This window comes from Sparus aurata, chromosome 23, assembly GCF_900880675.1.
Source record: "Sparus aurata chromosome 23, fSpaAur1.1, whole genome shotgun sequence".
NCBI lineage: Eukaryota > Metazoa > Chordata > Actinopteri > Spariformes > Sparidae > Sparus > Sparus aurata.
The window spans coordinates 3,943,230-3,964,633 of NC_044209.1; the positions used below are offsets into that span (position 1 = coordinate 3,943,230).

General features: G+C 40.6%; 1 protein-coding gene across 2 annotated transcripts; it reads right to left on the reverse strand.

The window, feature by feature from the left end:
* Positions 1-20,851, reverse strand: gspt1l (G1 to S phase transition 1, like). Of its 2 annotated transcripts, XM_030408237.1 has the most exons (14): positions 20,394-20,850; positions 19,339-19,383; positions 14,234-14,476; positions 13,152-13,185; positions 12,959-13,036; positions 12,643-12,823; positions 11,839-11,993; positions 8,046-8,186; positions 7,844-7,937; positions 7,027-7,107; positions 6,096-6,269; positions 5,845-5,934; positions 5,460-5,628; positions 1-688 (listed from the first exon to the last, which is right to left on the reverse strand). In XM_030408237.1, the coding sequence occupies exons 1-14, from the start codon at positions 20,584-20,586 to the stop codon at positions 636-638; spliced, it is 1,731 nt and encodes a 576-aa protein (XP_030264097.1). In that variant the 5' UTR covers positions 20,587-20,850; the 3' UTR covers positions 1-635. The 2 variants fall into 2 exon arrangements, with proteins under 2 accessions (XP_030264097.1, XP_030264098.1); XM_030408238.1 differs by lacking the exon at positions 19,339-19,383 and having other exon boundaries at positions 20,394-20,851.
* Between the last annotated feature and the right edge of the window lie 553 nt (positions 20,852-21,404).

Sequence of the window (21,404 nt, forward strand, 5' to 3'; positions counted from 1 at the left end):
TGAAAATGAACACACTTGTTTTCCCAATTTATTATTTTATTGTCATAGTTGTTTGCTTTAATAACATTTGAACACGCTCAAGCACAATGCCAGAACGCCACATGAGAAACCAAAAAGTGGGTAAAAGCAAAGGGAGACATGAACACCCAAGAAAACATTTTGGTTTCAACTGGTTAAGTTCTTTCAAACAATTTCTTTTGCAATTTACTTGTGAAAATCATTTTCTATATCCCAAGCAAAACCCTGGTCCACATCTGTTTACAGATATAACTTCTGCCATTTGTCATTGTCATTTATGAAAGCAACAACAAAAAAATATCTGGAAGAAAAAAATCATGTAATGATGAGTAGACCAGAGTAGGGAGGAGGGAGAGGTGGAGGGAGGGAGGGCTAACCCAGGAATGGCATAGCTGAGCTCTCAATATGAGAAAGCTGACTCGTGTGGACTTCTTGGTTTGTCATTTGCTTAAAAACAGGTTTTCTTTTTCACATGAGTTTTTTCTGAAGCTGATCTTCGGCACGCAGAAGGGGGGCGTGACAGGGAGGTGCCGTCGCCGCTGACAACAGTGTGGGCGGGTTATGACTGAACTCCGCCCGCTCCTTCTCACCAGGACTCTCAGGCAGCTTTGTGGTCTTCAGTCCCGCTCAGCAACCAGCTTCAGCACCTTACCGATGGCAATGGTCTTACCTGAGACAGGTAAACAAAAGAACAACCATTACATTTCTGTCTCAACCTCAGAACAACTGATGCTCAACTAGGGACGGCTTATGCTAGAATTAAATGGAATTCTAATCCGTGTAAAATCCATGTTTCCGATGAAAGTCTTTCAATTCTCTTATCAAGTATTTAAAATATCATTCCAACTTGAACCTTCAGTTTTGTTGGACGGGGGTTGAAACAATAGTTTTTTAAAACAACCATTTGTTTGGGAGTTCAAACTTGAAAAAATATTTGAAAAGCTAATTTAATGTATCAGCTGTAGCCTCCTGCAATTCACCAGCTGCTGACTGCTAATACTGATAAGAATAATATGAGCAAGCTAAATCTTCAGTGGGAAATTGAATATACTCAGATCAGACAGAAATGCCATCAGGATTTTGTCTTTATCTTATCCATCTCATCAGCCCAGTTGTTTTTTTAAATACTCTTCCAAGTTCATTTTCATTATTCAAATCCCGGGTTTACTTTAAAATCATTTTAGGAAAGAAATGCATTCACAACAGGATTTGAATTAATTAATATATTTGGAAATTTTACTGTTTACAGCAGCAACTGTAAAGTTGACAGCACGCACACAAGAATATCTCAGTGTTCATTTAAATTCACCTTTAATTTAACAAGCTGTGTTTGTGTAAACCAATTGTGGACCAAAGCAGGTTGAAATATAGCTGTTCTACTTTGGGAGGGCTCATTCAAACACACATAGGAGAGGACAGAGAGAGTAGCACAACCCTAAATGACAGCAAAACTTGGTAGAGAACTCTCACCATAGTTTGGTTTTGTCTCTCACTCTGTTACGGTGCTGTACCTACATGTAATAATGGTAGGGACAACCCTGAATAGTGCATGGAGTGAGTGGGACTGCTTACAGACGAACTTCCTGCTCCCATCAACCACGGTACAGAAAGTTAACAGTCACGTAACCTGTAATGTGAGGTTTTTGCAATGTCCTGACTGAGTGGACTTTTTAACTCTATGTGCTTCACTCATGCGTCAGTAAATTCAGTGCAGGAATCATTAAAGGGATAGTTCGTGTTTTTTGAAGTGGGGTCATATAAAGTACATATCTATAGTCGGTCTGTTTCCGACCGTAATCAGCGATCAGCGCAGCCTCAGTTTGGAGACGTAGAGAGCCGCTCCAGCCCAGACGCTCAGCTTTGTACTGCAGGACTCCAGATGCAAAGCGAATTCTAACCACCTAAAACAAGGCTCACCTAAAAAAATCTATATCAGTTCAAGTGTACGTTGTATAGGTAAAATTCACAATGCTTTACATCACCGTCAGACCGCGCTTTCTTTTGGCGCTACATTTTCTCAACCGCAGAACCCCCGTATCCCTACGCATGAGTGCTAATGCAGAAGGATACGGAGAGTTAATTTTCATTTTTATCAAAAGTAAACCTCTCGTCCAGCCACCGCTCGCAGATCAGCTGTTGCCCAGTTACGCTGATGCGTAGGGATACGAAGGTTCTGTGGTTGAGAAAATGTAGCGCCAAAAGAAAGCGCCGTCTGACAGTGATGTAAAGCGCTGTGAATTTTACCTATACAACGTACACTTGAACTGATGTAAAACATTTTACGTGAGCCTTGTTTTAGGTGGTTAATTTTGCTTTTTTGCTGGACCCCGTTCACTGCAGTACAAAGCTGAGCGTCTGGGCTGGAGCGGCTCTCTACTTCTCCAAACTGAGGCTGCGCTGATCGGTGATTACGGTCGGAAACAGATCAACTATAGATATGTACTTTATATGACCCCACTTCAAAAAACCCGAACTATCCCTTTAAGGAGAGAGGAAAAAAAGGGATAAAGACAAATAAGTGGGTTGTTTGCATCCTGTTATGTTTGACAGACACCAGCTTCAGAGAGAACCAGAGACTAGGGCTGTAACTAACGATTATTTTGGTTGTCGACTAATCTATCGATTATTTTTTCGACTAGTCACGATTATTTTGGCAGCATCTGTTCCGACTTTGGTTTTACCTTCATATTCTCAGAGCAAATTAAAAAGCCATGAAACATGCATTTGAAAACATAATATTTTGAAACACAACTGGATTTTTAATATATCAATTGAATTAATTAATACTAATTATTTTATTTGATTACATATCTTACAAATGAATTATCATGTTATAAATCATTGCATTAAGTGGAGGTTTACTATTCAGTGTTTTATCCAATTTATATCATTATTGTTTGGTACAGATTTAATATCCCACACAAGAATTGTTACTGATATCACTGCTGTCAGACAGAAACCTCTTATTTGCAAATTTGACTTATTTTTTTATAATTCATTTTACTGGCCACCCTTCACGTCTGTACACATTATCAATCAATGAATGTATTCAAAGAGCTCGTCTCCAGCCGGCATCTTGGCTGATGATACATGGGGGAGCATGAGTTCACAACAACCACACTTGTTGTCATTCGAGATCTGTTGCATTTTTAATAACTATGAATTTTAATAAATCACTTTTTGGTTGCACACTAATGGATGAATATTTCTAACAAAAAATGCAAATCTGTTTCAGTTTGATTTGCTTGTAGGTTTGTAGGCTGTTACAGACTAGAGTTTAGATTTAGCCTGTTTTTTTATTTTATTCTTTTAATAACTCAAAATAATAACTGAATTTCCAGCTACAAAATGCGCATCTCTCTCCTCCCTCCATTGTTGTTTGTGTCGCTGCATGGTTTTAAATGTGAGTGAGTTGTCCTCATGCCGAAACCGTGACTTGTCGCACACGTGACATCACTCCCCGAGACGCAAAGAGAAAGCAAAAATACATATTTCTATTAAGGAAAATGACAAAAATAACAGTGACTTGAATAAGTAACTTTAATCTGATTACTGGTTTGGAAATATTAACACGGTAGATTACTCGTTACTGAGAAAAGTGGTAAGCTCATAATTACAGCTAATGTGTCTGGCCGGGCCGTGCCGGGCTAGGACTCAACGTGCACGGGTCGGGCTGGATTTTTTTTGGGCCCGATGTAAGCTCCACTACAGAGTCACACGCAAATTTAATATCATATATTGAAGACAGGAGGTTACCGCCCGAAAATGTTCCCACACTTTGGACGTGTTTTGTCTCGCTTTCCTGCTCTCCTCAACATGTTCCGTCATCATTCATATTCTTCTGCTGCTGCTGCTGCTTCTACGCCGCACTGTGGTGTGCATTCTAGTAAGTAAGTAAGTAAGTAAGTAAGCTTTATTTCTACAGCGCCTTTCACAGACCAGGGTCACAAAGCGCTTTAACATTCTAGTAGCGGTGCTAAAGCGATTTGCTCCTGCTCAAATCTTTTTTTAAAAAATGATGATGATAATAGGCGCGCAGGTGGTGGAGTGGTTAGAGCGCATGCCATAGACGCAGTCGACCCCGGTTCGATTCCGGCCGGATGTCCTTTGCTGCATGTCACATCCCCCTCTCTCTCCCATATTTCCTATCTGTCTACTGCTTAATAAAAGGTGTCTATGCCAAAAAAATCTTTAAAAAAAAAAATTATGATAATAACAATAATAAATACGACGCGTCGACACAAACATTTCATGCCGACACATTTTTATTGTCGACGTAATCGATTATGTCGACTAATGGTTGCAGCCCTACCAGAGACCAGACATTAGAGTTTTTATTATTACAGTTAACCTTAATTATCTGCAGCCGAATTAATCTGCCAGCCAGTTAGTTCTAGCAGCAGTGCTGACCGTTACTGAAATCCTACACTAATCCAAGTTTACCAGGAGAGAGAAGCTCTCAACAGGAGGACAAAATGCTTTAGCCTATAACCTATAATCAGTGTTTCCTCCAGTATTTTCTGAGACTGTGGTGCTGGGGGGGGGGGGTACAGTTTGGGTCATCATAATGTAATATTTTTACTTATGTCATAGGCTACTTAGGGATTTTAGGGAATGCTCTCACACAGCCATCATGAACTCCCCTGCATGGGCTTGGAATGAAGATTCATGTTGTAAAGAAATATCTTTATTATTTGTTTTAAGAGAGGAGTTATCCAAGTCAGAGTCCTGCATAGGTGAAAAATAATGTACTGTGTCGGACACAGGTGCGGATCGGGTCGGCCGCCTGAAGAGGCAGGTCGGGTTTTACGATTGCCATTTTCAAGGCGTCACTTATCATCAGTCATTATTAGCGACACAAATGATAAGCATTTATATTTCATATGAGCTCATTAATGCGTGCTTGCGCCCTCCCAGAACTCCCATTCCCCACGCTGGCTTACTTTCACTTTTAAAAATTGCGTCCAATTTTCCTTCGGACGTCGGTATTAATTTATACCGGGTCGGCTCGGGTACGAATGTAATTTGTGCTACTGTCGGAAAAACGGGTCGGATGCGGTGGTAAGTATGGCGGGTTCGGGTGGGTTTGCAAAATAAGACCCGTGCAGGACTCTGCTCTAAGTGACCATTTTAATCCTCTAGCTAATTATCAAGCTAAATATCCAACATGCTAGTTAACGTCAAATACTGCGGTGGAAGACGACAGTAAAATATTTCCTTTCTCTAACACTAGATTTATTAATGCCTGAATTTTTAAGGTGTGGCGGCTTTTATTTTGCCGTGGCGGTGCGCCACAGTCAATTACATGTAGAGGAAACCCTGCTAATATCACATAGTTTGAGATTCCCATCCAACCAGATGAACATGTTATTTTAGCAGTGGTTCAATTTAACTCCACTCACTACATCAATAACCCCCCCACTGCAGAAGCCCTAGTGTACCTTCGTCCCGTAAGGTAAACCGTCCCATCTGAGGAAAGTCTTTGAAGGTTTCGAGGCAAATGGTTCCTGCCGTGCGCAGACGGGCGATGCAGACCTGGTCCTGTTTGACAAATCGTGGTCGTGTCTTACTCTTCTCTCCTGACTTCTTGTCTACTAGACAGATTAAGGCCTGCAGGTGGAGCACAGAGTAACAGAATATCAGCACATAAGCAGGTATAAAATGATCATCCACAACATCCATCTACAATCACGCTACAATTGGTCAAATGTCTTCCAGCAAACTTTTCTATTCTTTAACAAGACATTATCCCTGAACAGTTTCAATCTGTGTCTCTGTTTGAAGAAGCTTCAACGTAACAGGTGAGCAATTAAGTTAGAGTTTTACCGTAATTTGCACTTCTTCAATGCAGGTGTGAATGTGAAGGACTGCGTTGTAACCTGGACAGATGATGGATTTGTGTTCAATGATGACAATCTGTGAGGGAAAGATTTTCAGTTACAGATTGTGAGAACATCTAAAATTCAGCAGACATTTTATAATTTTAGCACATCACCCCAATGCATCAGATGATTTCCACTCTATTGTGTTGACCACCGAATTGGCAAGCACAATTGTGCTGCGTGTATTATACTGACCTGGGCGTCGAAAGTGCGCCCCGAGTGGCACAGGTTCTCAGCATTACAAAGGATAAAGCCAGGCAGGATCTCCTCCTCCTCAATGCCCTTCAGACGCAGCTTGAGGTTCTCGCCTGGCCCAGCATCGTCCGTCTCCGCTTCATCTGATAGGAGACTCAACACCTCCACCGTATGCTGAATTGGGAGAGACAAGCAGAGAAAAATGGAACAATGCAAGGACGGGGGGGGGGAGGATTTCCCAATGACTGTGAGAAGACTTTTGGTTTGCTTGTGCTCAAAAAAGGTGCACCAAATAATTGATCAATTGCCAACTATTCTGATCAATTAAAATTTTTACTGGTTCCAGCTTCTTGAATGTGAGGATTTACCACTTTTCTTTGTCATTTAATACAGTATATGAAGAAGAGTTCTGGACTGTTGGTTGGACAAATGAAGCAATCTGAAGACATTATTTTGGTCTCAGGGAAATTGTAATGAGTAGGTTTCGCAATTGTTTACATTGACAAATCATTTAATCTGAACAAATAATCAGAAGATTAAATGTACAGTGTAAATGATCATTAGTTTCAGTTTTACTTGTGCTATTTAAAAACAATAGTAAAAGTGATTGTAGGACAACAGAAATGCATCTTGGTGACAATAGTTGTGTTATGTAATTTACAGTTGTATGTATGTATTTTTTCATAAGACTCCTGGCAATGACTGTTGTCACCTATCATTTCTCTCTGTTGTACATTGTATATGTGATGAAAATAAAGATTTTTATTTTTCTTGTATCTTTACTTCATTACACTGACCAAGAGAAATGATTTTGCAGATTGACTAAATAACACAATGATGACATGACAGAACTTACATATTCTAAATAGTTTGTTTTAATTTAATATAAGGTAGCCAGTGGCATAAGGTTCCAGCTGATGGGATATCTTACCCTGTTTGGCATCATGACCAGCTGCTGTGCTTTACTGATTGAGCCTGACTCCAGTTTGCCCAGAATCACAGTCCCCATGTCCTGATGAGACAGATTAACAGAGTGTTACAGAGCAGGTGAGAGAAGAACAATGTGATTGCATCGGCCAATCACAAACAGGATTCATCCATGGTTTACTGTAGAGGGCAGTCATCTGGGACACCCAATTTATGTTTTGAGTGTATACGAAGTATTTTATCTTTGTGTTTGTCATTACAAAAGGTGACTCGGGCAACAACCCATAAACAACTCAGAAGGTGTATGTCAAATAAATGGTCAGTTCAGAAAGATGACTGATTTTTCACAAACATGCATGATTAAAGTTCTGGATAACAGCATTTACCAGACGTTAAACTACAATCCCTCAACTTGGAACACAGTTCACAATGTAGCATTAAAACCCCAACAGGGAGTCATTCTTTAACAACAGGGCAGTCAGTTAGCTAATTTTAGAAGCTAACCGTGCCTACTGATAACAGTAATTTGTTTCTGTGCAGATTCCAACAATGACTGACACACCTGTGGGTGCATTCAGCCTGTCACCATTAAGAAGACATTCTAAATCAATTTGAACCAACAGCCTCTTAGAAGATAACCATAATAGTTATCCGCATTTACCGCTCTATACTTTTTTTTAAAAGGCAAACTACACGATACTGCACCTGCGTTAAGTTTTTAATCTGTTCAGAAATGCTTGGTTGCAGGCAGCTGAAACAAAATCTTTTTATGGGCTGTAATGTCATTATGAATCATGCTGGAGGAAATCACAGTTTCTTACCTTGTATTTATCTACAATGGGCAATCTGACTGGACCATCACTTGATCTGTTGAAATGTGGCAAACTGTCCAGGTGTGGAATGAAAGGTAAACCTCTGGAATACCGTCAAGAAGGACAGCAGTTAGCAAAGAGTGATGAAATATAAAAATCATGTCAATCTATGCAGTAACTATTCTGATGTAAAAGTTGGTGAAGCACTTACGTATACCAGGAGCACATGTCAGTGGGCTCCTTCAGGTTGGCTCCTGTCAGTCCGGAGCACGGCATGAAGTGAATGTCTTTCTTGGGATTGAAGCCCACCTTCTTCAAAAATGGCACTAGTTTCTCCTTACACTCTTCATACCTGAGGGTTTAAAAACAGGAGAAATGTCAACAACTTCAGAGAAGAATAAATACAAGCATGGCAGCAGACATTTGATATATAAAGTTCATGGACCAAGATGGTTGGCCTGCCGAGGCAGATTAAGACCCGCTCCCAGAGATCAAATAAACATTCCAATTACAAAAAAAAAATACTACCTTGAGTAGTTATTAATTTAGTAAGCAAGGTCACTAAGGGTTGAAATTGCCTTGGGCAAGCTAGACATCATACACTAGTTGGATGGTGCATGACAGTATATCGACAGGACCTGCCGCTGAAGGTCAAAATGGAACTCCAACAAAACAATTACAACACAACATGACGGTTGATAGAGCGGTAACAGCCTGTGCTTTGTTGTAAGCGCATAGAGGTGCATGTGTGTTGGCTGTGTCATATTTAAAAACATGTCTTTGACAGTAATGAATGAACCTGTTGCCCTTTATCGGGTTTGTTAAGTGTATGTCTAATACTGTGAAATTTAAACATTTACGGGCTATATCCTTAACATTACACTAAGCTCTTACTCCAACGCCTTGCTAAAATGTGTATTACAAAATTTCTCCTCGAGAACTGGGATCACAATTTACTCACACGATTCTTATTTTCAACTAAAATATCTATTGCACTCTTTGATATATGTATGCTATATACTTGAGTGTCAGAGTGCTGGCCTTAAACATAAAATAAAAAGGGCAGCTGGACTGGGAACCTGAAGGATATGGCGATGCACTATCATAGGGGTGGGACAAAATATCGATATGGCAGTATATCGCTACCTTCCTTGTGCGATACATAGTGTCATATTTAGTTTCGATATATACATTTAAAAAAAAATAATGCACTCTAAAACAGATTTCCTTGTCAATTTGACTGCCCAGTGTCACTACTTCATGGCTCCTCGTGTGGCACATGAAACTCGGACTGAAGTTAACTGGCTGAAGAAGAAGTTTCCAGACGGATATTGGCGGACAGCAATGTGAAGAAAGTTGTCCTAAGAAAGTTATGTTAAGAGATGCCCCTGCCACATTGAAGTCCCAAGTCTGGACCCATTTCGGCTTTTACAACATTGGACGAAGAAAAATTGATAAAGACCATACGATATGCAAAAACTGTCTGGTAGAAGTAAAGTACACGGGCAACACCATGCACATGCAAAGCCACTCGCAACGCAACCATCCTGATCCCTGCCTTGGGAAAGCGGCTATTGTTAACATTTTAAGTCAACCTGCAGCAGTGGATGCAATGTTTAAAGCAAAGCTTCCTTTCATGTCCCTGAGGGCTGCCAGGATCACGAAGTAGGACCTCTGTCCATACAATGTGGTCAAAAATTAAGGTTTCTGCCAAATGCTACAAACACAGGAACCAAGGTATGCAATACCAAGCAGAGTGTATTTCACCGAAAAAAGCTATTCTAGCTCTTTATGATGAGACGAGAGGAAAGGTGAAGGATTCAATCCAGTCTGCACGACCACCAGAGCCTCCTTAGTGTCGGCTACTCCCATAGCTGAAAAGGAGATCAGACAATATAAAAAAAAATAAAAAATACTCCTCCACTACCACTGACAGATGATCCACTGGTATGGTGGAAATCTCAGGCACCATGCTACTCACACATCTTGCTTGGCTGGTACAAAGTATCTGTGTGTCCCGAGAACTAGTCTATCTGGACTCTCACTCACCGCCAAGCATACTGATAAGTTGCTGTTCCTGAATGAGAACATGTATTTTTGAGGTTACCAACATGTTACTATGTCATAAAAGAGACCATTTAGTGTGTAACAAACCATTTGTCAAGGAACACAAGTTTTGTTGGGGAGCCATTACATTTTTCTGGGACCGTCTCAAATGCCCAACTGTGGTTCCCAGGGAACTCACTGTAAACCATATCAACATTCCTTTGTATAATAGTATTTTTCTTTCATACGTTTCACAACGACAAAAAAATTCTAAGAATATTTCCATTCTTTAAATTTTGTTTAAGTTTTTTTTTTTTATTCACTAGGCTAAAAAAGGCTAAGAGAGCTTGTTTTATGTGGAGAACTCACTGCTCACATACGTCTCCCAGCTGATATTACAGGGCCTGAATTATCAGACTTTTACCTCTTGAAGTACGAAGTTGTATTATGAGACTGGGAGGGTTGAGGCTAGCTGGTTAGCATGCTAACTTCAGGACATCTCAGCAACATGGCATATAAAAAACGCAACATAGACACTAATTTTTTTCAAACTCTTCATTTTGGCCCCATCTTTAGTTTGCTTCTTTAAAATGGGGACTTTCAAGCATTCTTGTAAACAAATAATGTGACTCTGCATCTTTGAGGTTCAACTAACCCCATACATTTTGCTACATATCTCTGTGCATTACTTCTACCTGTTGATCAGTGAAATAATTTAGTGGCATTGGCAGGAATATCTAGCACGTTACTTGTGCACACACAAGAGATTAACAAAACAGGACTCATAGAAAAACAGCTCCATAGCACTACAAGGTCTCCTATATTTTCAAACTTTGCCAGAGGCATCATGCTTGCATAATAAAAACATAATTCTGATTAGAGCAGAAAACTATCGCCAACTACCAGTTTGCTATTTGTATTTGATATTTAGGGTGTTCTATTAATGTGATCATCAAAACCACAGGTGTCAGTTAGGCTTCTTAGATTCCAGCCACATTCAATTCCTTCTCTTCTGTTGATCCAATTACACTGCCCCCTTAAATCAACTCACTGCCTAGTCTATTCCTAACCATACGTCCTGTATTCAAATCAGACATTACATACATTTTATGTCATGTTGCCCTATTTAGCGGTATTAGACTATATATTTTTTCCATGACTTTTATTTCGGTTAATGAAACTAAATACGCATAATTGATATTACTCTTACGCCAAAACAATAACGCTTTACGTACAAAGGAAAACAGGTTAGCGGCAGACTTCTGGTTAAGCAGGAAGACAGACATAATGTGTACATACACTGTGGTAACCTTTGTACGGAAAAAGCCATGTATACATGTAACAAGTCAGTAATCGGATATTCTTCTTTCGATTGCATTTCAGTGATATAATCTAAGAAATGCTGCGTAGACCAACAGCTCATTTCTATATTTGAAATTTTTCAGATGGTGCGGTTGCATGTTTAGTCAATGGAGAGATGGGATTAGGTAAAAAAAAAAAAAAAGGTTCCAATTGTTTCAATTTCTGAGGTGATTTCTCAGCCTCCTTTTCAACCCCTCATTTTATTTCATGACATCACAACTCAGGGCCACAAAGTAGTTGATACGAAGAACAGGATTATCACACCTGTACTTGTGATTGTGCCACTCAGGACAGATGTGCGTATCAACTGTATACAGCCTCACAGTGACACTTTTCCCTGTCTAAAGAGCTTAATAGGACCATTAAAAAAAACTTTTTGGAACACTGAATGGACATTTAAAAAAAAAAAAAAAAATTGGGAATCCAGGTTTTCTCTGATCACTGAACAAAGGAAACAGGTTTTGTAATCAAGTTGGAGTTGTCAGTTTTTTTTACTTATTGAAATGTGATCCATGGGCTTAGTGTTAAAGTGTGAGAAGATTTATGAATTGTGTGCTGTTAAGCACCTGTTTGATCATCATTATCCATCTACCCACCTCTCCAGGCTCCAGCTGACTGTAGGATCATCCATTTTATTCACCAGAACTATCAGGTGCTTGACCCCAGCTGTCTTGGCCAACATGGCGTGCTCCCGCGTCTGTCCACCCTTCTCAAACCCAGTTTCAAACTCGCCTTTCCTAGCAGAGATCACCTGAGGGACAACACATTCTTTTAATAAATGGTTTTGTCTTCAAGTGCTGTGAAAACATAACAGGTTTTATAAAAGTTGATTCTTTGCAGCAAACTCACGTGTAACAAAAAGGATGAGATCTGAATAAACCACAAAAACCTTAACCTATAAAAAATGTCCTGGTTACATAAAAGAAAGTGGTTTGTGGCCCTGTGTCTACGTGTTGAAGGGTCCTTGGGCAAGATACTGAACTGAACTACTGAACTAGTCTCCCAGATGTGAGATCCACAGTTGGACCCTGTGGTCTAATCAGCATTTTGATCAACCTTAGAGTTACAGCTCTAAGGCTGCAGTACTGGCTGTGGAAAGTCACTACTGCCAATGGTTTTCGTAGTGTGAATGAGGAGTTGGCCATACTGACTCTGGCTGACAACACAACCCATGCAGTATCATGTATGCAAACTGTATCAATATCAGGGGATTTACTCTGGTATGTTTGATGTTTATGCAACAGTAATGTTGCTCATTTCTCGATACGTAAACTGAAACCCGAATAAAAATCGATCTCATTTTGCTTTGGTCTTCATGGTTCTTCAGATGCTGGGCAGATGCAACTAGGGTTGTATTAAAGATGAACAGTTCAACAACACTGTTTATTTTCAAGACTCACCAGAACAGCTAAATCTGCCTGCGATGCACCTCCGATCATGTTGGGCACAAAGCTTTTGTGGCCGGGAGCATCTAGGATGGTAAAGTGCTTTTTCTCTGTCTCAAAGTATGCTCGGCCCACCTCCACAGTCTTGCCTTTGTCCCTCTCCTCTTGGTTGGTGTCTAAAGCCCAAGAAAGATACCTGGGAGACAGATAAGTGATCATTAATTTTTGTTTATTTATACATATACACCAATACCGACAGATCTATAATATGTACACTAATATTGGTTCAGTTACACACACTGACCATATTAACACATTTGTGTTAACTCACCAGGTTTCCCTGTTCTTTTCCTTGGCTTCTCGCTCATACTTCTCTAAGGTTCTCTTGTCTACCATACCTGTAAGATACCTGTGGGAGAGGAAGGGAACAACAAGAAAATGTATAACTTGCAAAAGGTTGATCGTGAATTAAGTTTCCACTCATATGCAGGCAGTCAAACAAAACAGGGGAGACTGTTACTCACATGATTTGTCCACCAATGGTCGACTTGCCAGCATCTAGAGAAGAAGCAACACAGCAGATTTAGATTAGACAGTACTGTGACATTACTTTACTTTTGTGTGACTACGTTTTCGGTTGCATGGCAAAAATAAAACAACAAAAAAGTCCCAACTAACAATTACAAACACTGGAGCCAAATGCATACTAAAGCTGGCTCATAGGCTCCCTCCAATATTCTCTCCCACTCCCTTTATGGCTTTAATTCAGAAAAGAAAGGAACCCATCGCAACAGTGCGTAGAACCCGGACGAAAGGTAACGTACATCACTCAGATTAAGACTTTATTTGTATTATGACTTTTCTAAAAGTTTATATCCAAGCATGGAAGCCAAGCATTATCTCATTAAATTTGGTGGATTAGTTCTTTTGAGCATCACAACCCCCACAAAATTACTTGTTCCACTGTGAAAATGTTACCCATTTGGTCCAATTACCCTTGGGAAGTCTAGAAGAGCTACACTATTAAATCTTTTTATCCCCATTCAAGTTAGCTGGGCACCAAACCGGAAGTAAGCCGGCTCGGTCACCGATCCAGGTATTTTCAGAGCGAGGAAGTCAGGCTTTTTTGGCTTCACAACACCACCGAGCAGCTTTCACAGGAATGAACTGGGGCTCTGCTCCAACACTGTGTCCAAATTCCTTAATTATTGACCTAACCACCATTGAACGATGTTGATAACATCATGTCGCATGGCCGAATTTAGCGAGTTCACTCTGGTCTTACCTGTGTCTACTGCAGAGTCAATGGACACGGGTATAAATGCAGAATTTACACATTCCTATTGCACACAAAAGCCAGATCTTAGCGGGTTTAAGTGGGATTTCTGGCCAGTGGAAAAGTATGAAAAAAAATTTTATTCTGGCATTTCATTCCACTAGTCTGAAAGATGACAATAGAAGATGTTATGGAAGCAAAACAGCCTGTATCAAAATGTCAAAATGAAACTGTGCATGAAAAGGGTAGTTCACTTCGCCTCCCCTAATTCATATATTTTTACTGTATCACCTAATAAATGACCTACAGTAGACAGGTGCATGCACTGACCTACGTGTCCGATGAACACAACATTGATGTGTTCCTTCCTGGGGGCATCTGGCTGTGTAGGTGGAACCTTGGGTACCGGTGCTTCCTCTTCCTCCTCCATCGTCTCCTGAGCCGTCTCCTCTGTTGTTGCTTGCACCTCTGGCCCCCGGTCGCCACCTCCTGGCTCCTCCTCGTTTGGCTCCGCCTCTTTCTGGTCCCAAGGCTCCTCTGTGCTCATCTCTGTGTCGCCATTCTCCACCGGAGCTGCGCAGCCACAAACACAGCACACAACATTCAGGGACAAGCTACTTGATACAAGCCAACTTCGTGAAAAATATACAGAGCTCATTAGTATATTAACATAGCAGCCAACCATCAACACACAGGTGGATATCAGTAAGTATTTTTTCCAATTTTTCTTTATTGCATTTTCTGAGCCATCTTTGTCACAAAAGACCTTGATTACTATAAACTGCCATGATCAGTTCAAATAAAAGTTGGGGTTATTTGCTGTGACAATCAGTAAACACTAAAACCTTTGTCCCTACATACACTTGAAGAATTAAGTACAAATGAAAAGACTGTTCCTGTGCAGAAGACCCATGTAAACTACTGCAGAATAAGCAATGCCTTCATGTTTTACCAAAACACAACATTTCAAGAAACACTTGGCAGATAATTACACATTTTGTTCTGACATGTTGTCCTGTGATTGAATTGACATTCAAATTGTCATTTTCTACCACTGTCAGCTGGCTGCCGCAGGACCAGCAGGATTGGTACCATGTTGTTGATGATCAAACCAAAAGCACAACAGCCAAAAGTGGCTTTTGAGTAGTCACAGTTCACATAAGAATTCATTAGCACACAACTGTCTGTTGACCAACTCACACTGTACTGTAGTTGAAACCTCTGCTAGTGGAGCTTTTCTGTTTATGCCTTTTTTATTCAATCAGGAACTCATTTATGAATTTTTGGGTAACTCCATTCTAGAGTTTGACAACGGCCTGATAAACAGTAAATCTTCACATGGCCAATATAGAATGAAAACAGCATGACCAGCAGCTACCATGGTGTGCCTTGTTTTATTAAATGACATGCCAGAAAGACATAAACAGGGAATCAGGAGAAAAGCTACCACAGTGTTGGAAAAAGTTGTTGATACATTGTCTCTATGAAGTGCGGTGTTACAACAGCACAGCAATGAACACTTGGCACCCAAGGAGCACCGCAGAAAACAGATTTTGGTTGAGTGTGTGTCCAGTTCCAGTTGTTTTAACCTGATTTTAAAATTACATTTATGCATTTAGATGTGCAAACATAACTCCAGTAAATAAAAGGTCTACATGACGGCCAACTTCTTCCTCCATTTGTTTTGCTTTATTTTGAAATAACAGTTATCTAAGAATATACTTCTGTCTCCTGTTTGAGTCCAGCACGTTACATATTCACTCCTGGGAAACACACTACTTGGGAAGTTGGCACACCTCACTAATGAATACAAAACAATAAAAGAGGGGTGAGTCTTCTTAATTGAGCATCTTTGACTTCATTTATGAATGTGTGTGCACATGGCTGAGATGCTAACTAGTCTTTTTCAAGTCTAAAGTCTTTGAACCCGAGTCCAACTCAAGTATCAGTATTTGTACTGTGTTAATATCACTTATTTAACTATTTGCATACAGTTTAAGCACTAGTTAGTGGTATTAGTATATAAACTGACCATACACCTACAATACAGAGAAAGTATTGGGGTCCTCCTTACCAGCAGAGCATGGACTCTCAAATTACCTGACAATTTCTACAGTCATGGCAAAGCCAGCACTATGTGAAAAAGTGTGGCCGGCAAACATTCATCTTTTCAAATTATTCAGCCAACACCAAACTTATCAAGCAGGCTGAAATTAAATAGCTTATTATGCCGAGCTAAACCTGTTTGCGAACACACACAACAGATGCCAACGTTAACTTTTACGACTGACTTATGGTGGTGTGTTTTTTAGATGCCTGATAAAGTTTGACGTGGGTGATCCAGTGTCCTTTATTTTAATTCCGCAGACATTGCATTTGGCTCGTCTTTTGTTTGGGCATTGTTTGAAAGTCTTTACAGCCAAAGGTGATGACAAATGGCACAGCAGCTGCCAGGGTGCACTCCATGGTTTTTGTTTGAGCTGTGTTAGTTGCTGCAGCATACATCATCATCTGTTTGTGAAATGAGAGGAGGGAATGATTGGTAAGCCTGACAGACTTAAAAACAAAGACTGACCACAAGTCCCCGGTCGTGAGTCCGGGTCCAGTCTCATGTCTCTGTGTGCGGAGACTTGATCATAAGAGCAACCTTTGAGATTCTTTTCAATCATTATAGCAAGTAAGGGTTCACCTGAACCACTTGGCTGCAATAGTTTGCTATAGCTCCTCTGCTAACTTCATATTAAAGACCACAAATCAACAATTCAGATTGTTTGAATGAACTGCTTCACATTAAAGACCTTAAGCTGATCTGTTCAAGAGGTGACCACAACATGTAGTATGGCATGTGTGCTGGTGACTTATCACCTTCAAGAAAACAGTTGTTGGACAACAAAGCTGACAGAGGACAAAGAAGCAACAAATTGTAAAACATTGATGCACATCCAAATTATATCCAGATCGGGCAAATTTAAATGTTTTCAAAGTTAGTCTTTTTTTCCCCATCCGCTGTACAGTAACAAAAAGGATAGTAGATTAGGCTAGACTGAAGTAAAGGGGGCTGTTGGGCCGTGTCGGAGGATTGCGCTCTGCTGAGTGCCATTCCAGTTGTATTTTTCTAACTATATATTTTACAGTCCCAACTTTTGTGTAGCCCCTAATTACATTGGCACAATTGATCTTTAGTAAAGCTACCAGAAGTGCCTTTACTCCATCAACAAGAATGGCACTCCGTAGGGTGCATACCTTCGCCAAGGCCCAACAGTCCCGTTTAATTCACTCAAGCCACAACTATAAATATTAAAACCACTCATAGTGGCTTAACCATAATTCACGATCACCAAATCCTGGAACATATCAAAATGTCTCCTATCTCGCCATTTTAAAAGAAAGTGATACATCTATTTTGTGCAATCCTCCTGATAAACTAACAACCAAATCAGGAGCTCAGATGTTTTTTTTTTAAACCTCCCACAGTCACTATGATGGAACATTCTACCCCTTTAAATATTTCCTGGTTTGAGTAGATTATGTTATTGTTTATACAGCAGGAGGTTGTGACAGTTTACAATCTACCATAAGAAGGTTAAAGAGAAATACTTGCATGAAACACTGCAGATCCTAACCTTGGGTTTGGAAAAAAACATTTAAATGCTTCGATGCATTTGCTCTAAATTTTTCATTTACAATTTCGAGAAGAAAAAAAAAGCCTGCTGTGTGCAGACGACCCGGTTATAATGGGTACGCCTAAACTGTTAATGTCCAACCACATTTCAGTGCTTCCTCTTCCTTCCAACTATGAAGTTGTTTCTAAATATGAATACCACAGGATACCCAACTACATGAAGCAAAAACATTTCACTAGTTCATAACTTAACTGATTGTGCGAGTGCTCGCTTTAAGTCTCTCTAAAATGTTCCTGTACACCCAGACATTATCACCCATTAAAACAAGGCCATGTCTGTTTAAAGAGATAATGAAAACAGTCCCAGTGAATGTGATGGAGCAGACAGCCCGAGACAAAACAAAAGATGAACTGATGCTAGTAATTCACTATTCAGTTGGTTTGCGGTCAAACACAGAAAAAAGGCGTCATGTGGCAGATGTAGATACAAAAAGAAGGTGGGTGATAAAGCCACACTCTGGTGGTTAATGTGCAGTTTTATTATGGTGCAATTGGTAAAATTGGTGGTTGTGTCCGAGGTTTGTTAATTGGTGGGAACATTTCCTGAACATGCCATCCCTACATACAAACAAAGAAATGCCTCATGTGACAATTAAAACATTAAAAATGGAAGATTTATGGTTCCAAAAGTATTACAAGTTTTATGGTTGACAGGTGCAAACAGATACCAGCATGACACCAGTCCAAAATTATATTTGACCAAGTATACTGTCAAAAATACCTGCTGCCCAAATCACAATACTTTGTGAGGCAGCTGATTTGCAAGATCATGTGAGAACCGAGACCTGATTTGCAACATAGCCTGCCGCTAATATAGAAGAATTATGGGATAGCTCCAATGGTGGAAACAGTATTGCCAAATCTCGAAAGGTGGATTGTCACCACCAAATTGTCATGGTGCCAAGACTTAAAGCTAATAATGCTAAAAGACTGAAGAAATATTTCCTGACTCACTCGCTGCTGTCCAGTGAAGTGCAAAAGGCTAAGGGGGCACTGTGGCTCCTAAAAAGGCATGATGGTACACTGTTTTTTTTCCCAAGGTGTTTCCCCAGGTATCCTCCTGTCAATCTAAACATGAACCTGCTGACTGTTTATAATCATATGGATGATGTTACAGTGTGTAGTGATTGGATCCTGACCCACCAAACAGTTAGTTAGGTTATGTTTTTCGCTCTAAATTACATAATCACCGTCAGTAAGCTGGATGCAGTCTGACTTGGTCCCTGGCAGGGATGGAGGCTGTTTTCTGGGCAAACTTCACTTAAGTTTTGGTCAGGATAGCTGACCTTCGCTGTGATTTTTTACGCAAAACACATGGTGAGTTAAAGTTTTTTGCTGGTGACAGATGCTGTTTTTAAGGCAAAATGTGACACAGGGTTGGACAGGCGGTGGGACAGACATTTCTCCATGTGTAGTGCCCTCGATACATGCCGCCAGCTTATCCTTTCACACTGGTTCGGTTCGCCAATACTGCGCCTCTGATACTACCTCTAGAGGCGTATCAGCACCAGAGCTAAATCTCACCCCTTGCCACTTCTGAAACTTTCACACAGAGGCGGAGAAATTACACAGTATCCCTGCATCCAAACGGCAGTGTGAATGGGGCTAGTGAGCCATAATGTAAGAGTTGCTATAGGCTTGGTAAATCCCATCTGGTCAGCATGCACATGTCAGGACAATGAGGTGAGCCGTAACAGCATGTATGTGACACATGGCACAGAGGGAATCTTGCTTATACAGTCTCTATACATACCGGCACTTTCTGACACCTCCGTGTTGGATATCTTTTCAACAGCAACTGGGAAAGAAACAATGGGTTTAGTTAATGTTCAAGTTCATTTGAAATGACTTAACCCGTTTCCCTAGCTACAGGCCGAATTCAGTTAGAGGAAGGGTATGGGACTTTCTAAACCGAGTGTGCGCAGATAGGAAACTCACTCTATGAACATATTTCATTATGCCTTCAAGGCTGGAGAAAGACACAGTTTTCCATGTCAAGCACCAACAGTTGTAAACTTACACTTGGGGTACATGGGGATATGTTTTAACATCGCATGCGGAATTTAAGTGTGTTTCAGTGTGTCAAACTATTTGTAAGGAGTTCTATTGATGTTGGACATGCTGATTAAAACATTATTTTTTCCTATGAGGACAGTTGTGTTCCTGCGGCTAACCCTAAGCCTGGTCTCTAGTCTGCTTCCATGCGGTTTCCAATGACACATTTTGCTCAACTCTTGACCAGCAGTGCGTCAGAACATCCACGTCATACCAAACACTCACGTTCCCACTAATTTCTTTCCAATGACGAGCTAAGCTTTTATCGTAAAAGGTGAAAATGCGCTATTGCAAATATGACAGGACGTTTGTCAGCAGTACTTCTTGCGACCTTTCACTTACTGTTTTTGATTAAGCCGTTACTTTGTTAAAACGCATTACCGAGCGACACAGGCGCTCACTTGTGAAACCACACAAGCTAACCGAAATGCTAGCTAGCTACTGCCGGTTCGTTGTAACAAGCTAATGCCGGCTGGATTGATGACTTCAAAGACAGTTTTGACAGTGTCCAACAACCTAAAGCACCACTTTATAGCCGACTTCCTGGTTAATGCTAACCGGATAGATGTGCTGTAATCAAAGTTACACAGTATAGGGCAAACCAACAGCACAGCAGCAAGCTAGCTTGTCGCGCTTCAAGGAACGCGTGTCTGTGAAGTGGCTAGTTAGCAAGCTAGCAACTACCCAGCCCAGACTCCTAGCAACTAGCATTATGCAAGCTAACGTAGCCCCCCAACGTGCCTGTGAACTTACCAACGGAATCGACATTTTCCGAGTTTGCTTTCACGGCAAAAGATGGAACAAATTCGGCGGCGTTTACATTGGGCACAAACGGTTTAGCATTCACATTTAGAGATGTGAATGCTGAATCAAGTTGTCCGTCGATTGTGGCCTCCACATCGTCCTCTTGTTCCCAGGAATCAGGGGCAGTGTCTCTCGGGTCCATCGTGGGTCTTTGGATTTCCACTACTGTGAAATTTGAGCTACGCAGTTCTGGGTCTACGTAAGTGTCCGCCCAAAACCCGATGTTAAGGTCACCCCTTGGAGTAATGGATAGCGTCCCAACTTGAAGTGTAATGTTTTATCTCCGATTCAGGTGAAATACAGCAACCGGTTTCTGTCGGTGAGACGCCAGAGAGGATATTCGACTCAGCACTCACTGAGACAGTCCGCGTGAGCTAATGCGTGCCGTCAGTCGACGTGCAACCCCCGTTGAACTCTGGGATATGAAGTCTTATTCAAAAGCAGAGGACGTTTGTCTTGAAAGACTCATGAGGGCCGGAAAACTACATTCCCCGTCGACTAATCAGGGCAGTGTACGTCAGGAGTTTCACGAGCCGCAGATTCAACATTTAGTTTTGTGTAGCAAATGGAGACTTTTATATGCCGAGTTATACAATTTAATTCACTCGGTGTAAAGCTCATTATCCTTAGATACAATATTCCATGTCTCACACTGAGTCTCCAACATATTCTAGGGATTTCAGGTATCAAATTACCATGGCCATTAGATTAAAAAGTTTGTATTTGACTTGTAACAGTAATTATACCATGATTAAACATTGGCCTGGTTACTCAAAGTAATAGGGAAAATGATGACAGTACAACATCATCTTACTGGCTTCATTAATTAGTATTTATGTTAAATATGTTTGGTCTTTAAACAGTCACCGTTTATTATCTCAAGTCATTCACTTTACTTTTCATTTTATCCATAAATGCATCTCAGCCACTGTTGGAATTGACAGTATAAAAGTGTACTGT

Bases quoted from the DNA above. Each gene is read 5' to 3' on its own strand.
- gspt1l (XM_030408237.1), bottom strand. From the start codon at position 20,586: ATGGACCCGAGAGACACTGCCCCTGATTCCTGGGAACAAGAGGACGAT. The intron at 7,938-8,045 runs GTAAGTGCTTCA...ACGGTATTCCAG, and splicing joins GACATGTGCTCCTGGTATAC to AGGTTTACCTTTCATTCCAC. The intron at 6,270-7,026 runs GTAAGATATCCC...CTCCCAATTCAG, and splicing joins TGGTCATGATGCCAAACAGG to CATACGGTGGAGGTGTTGAG.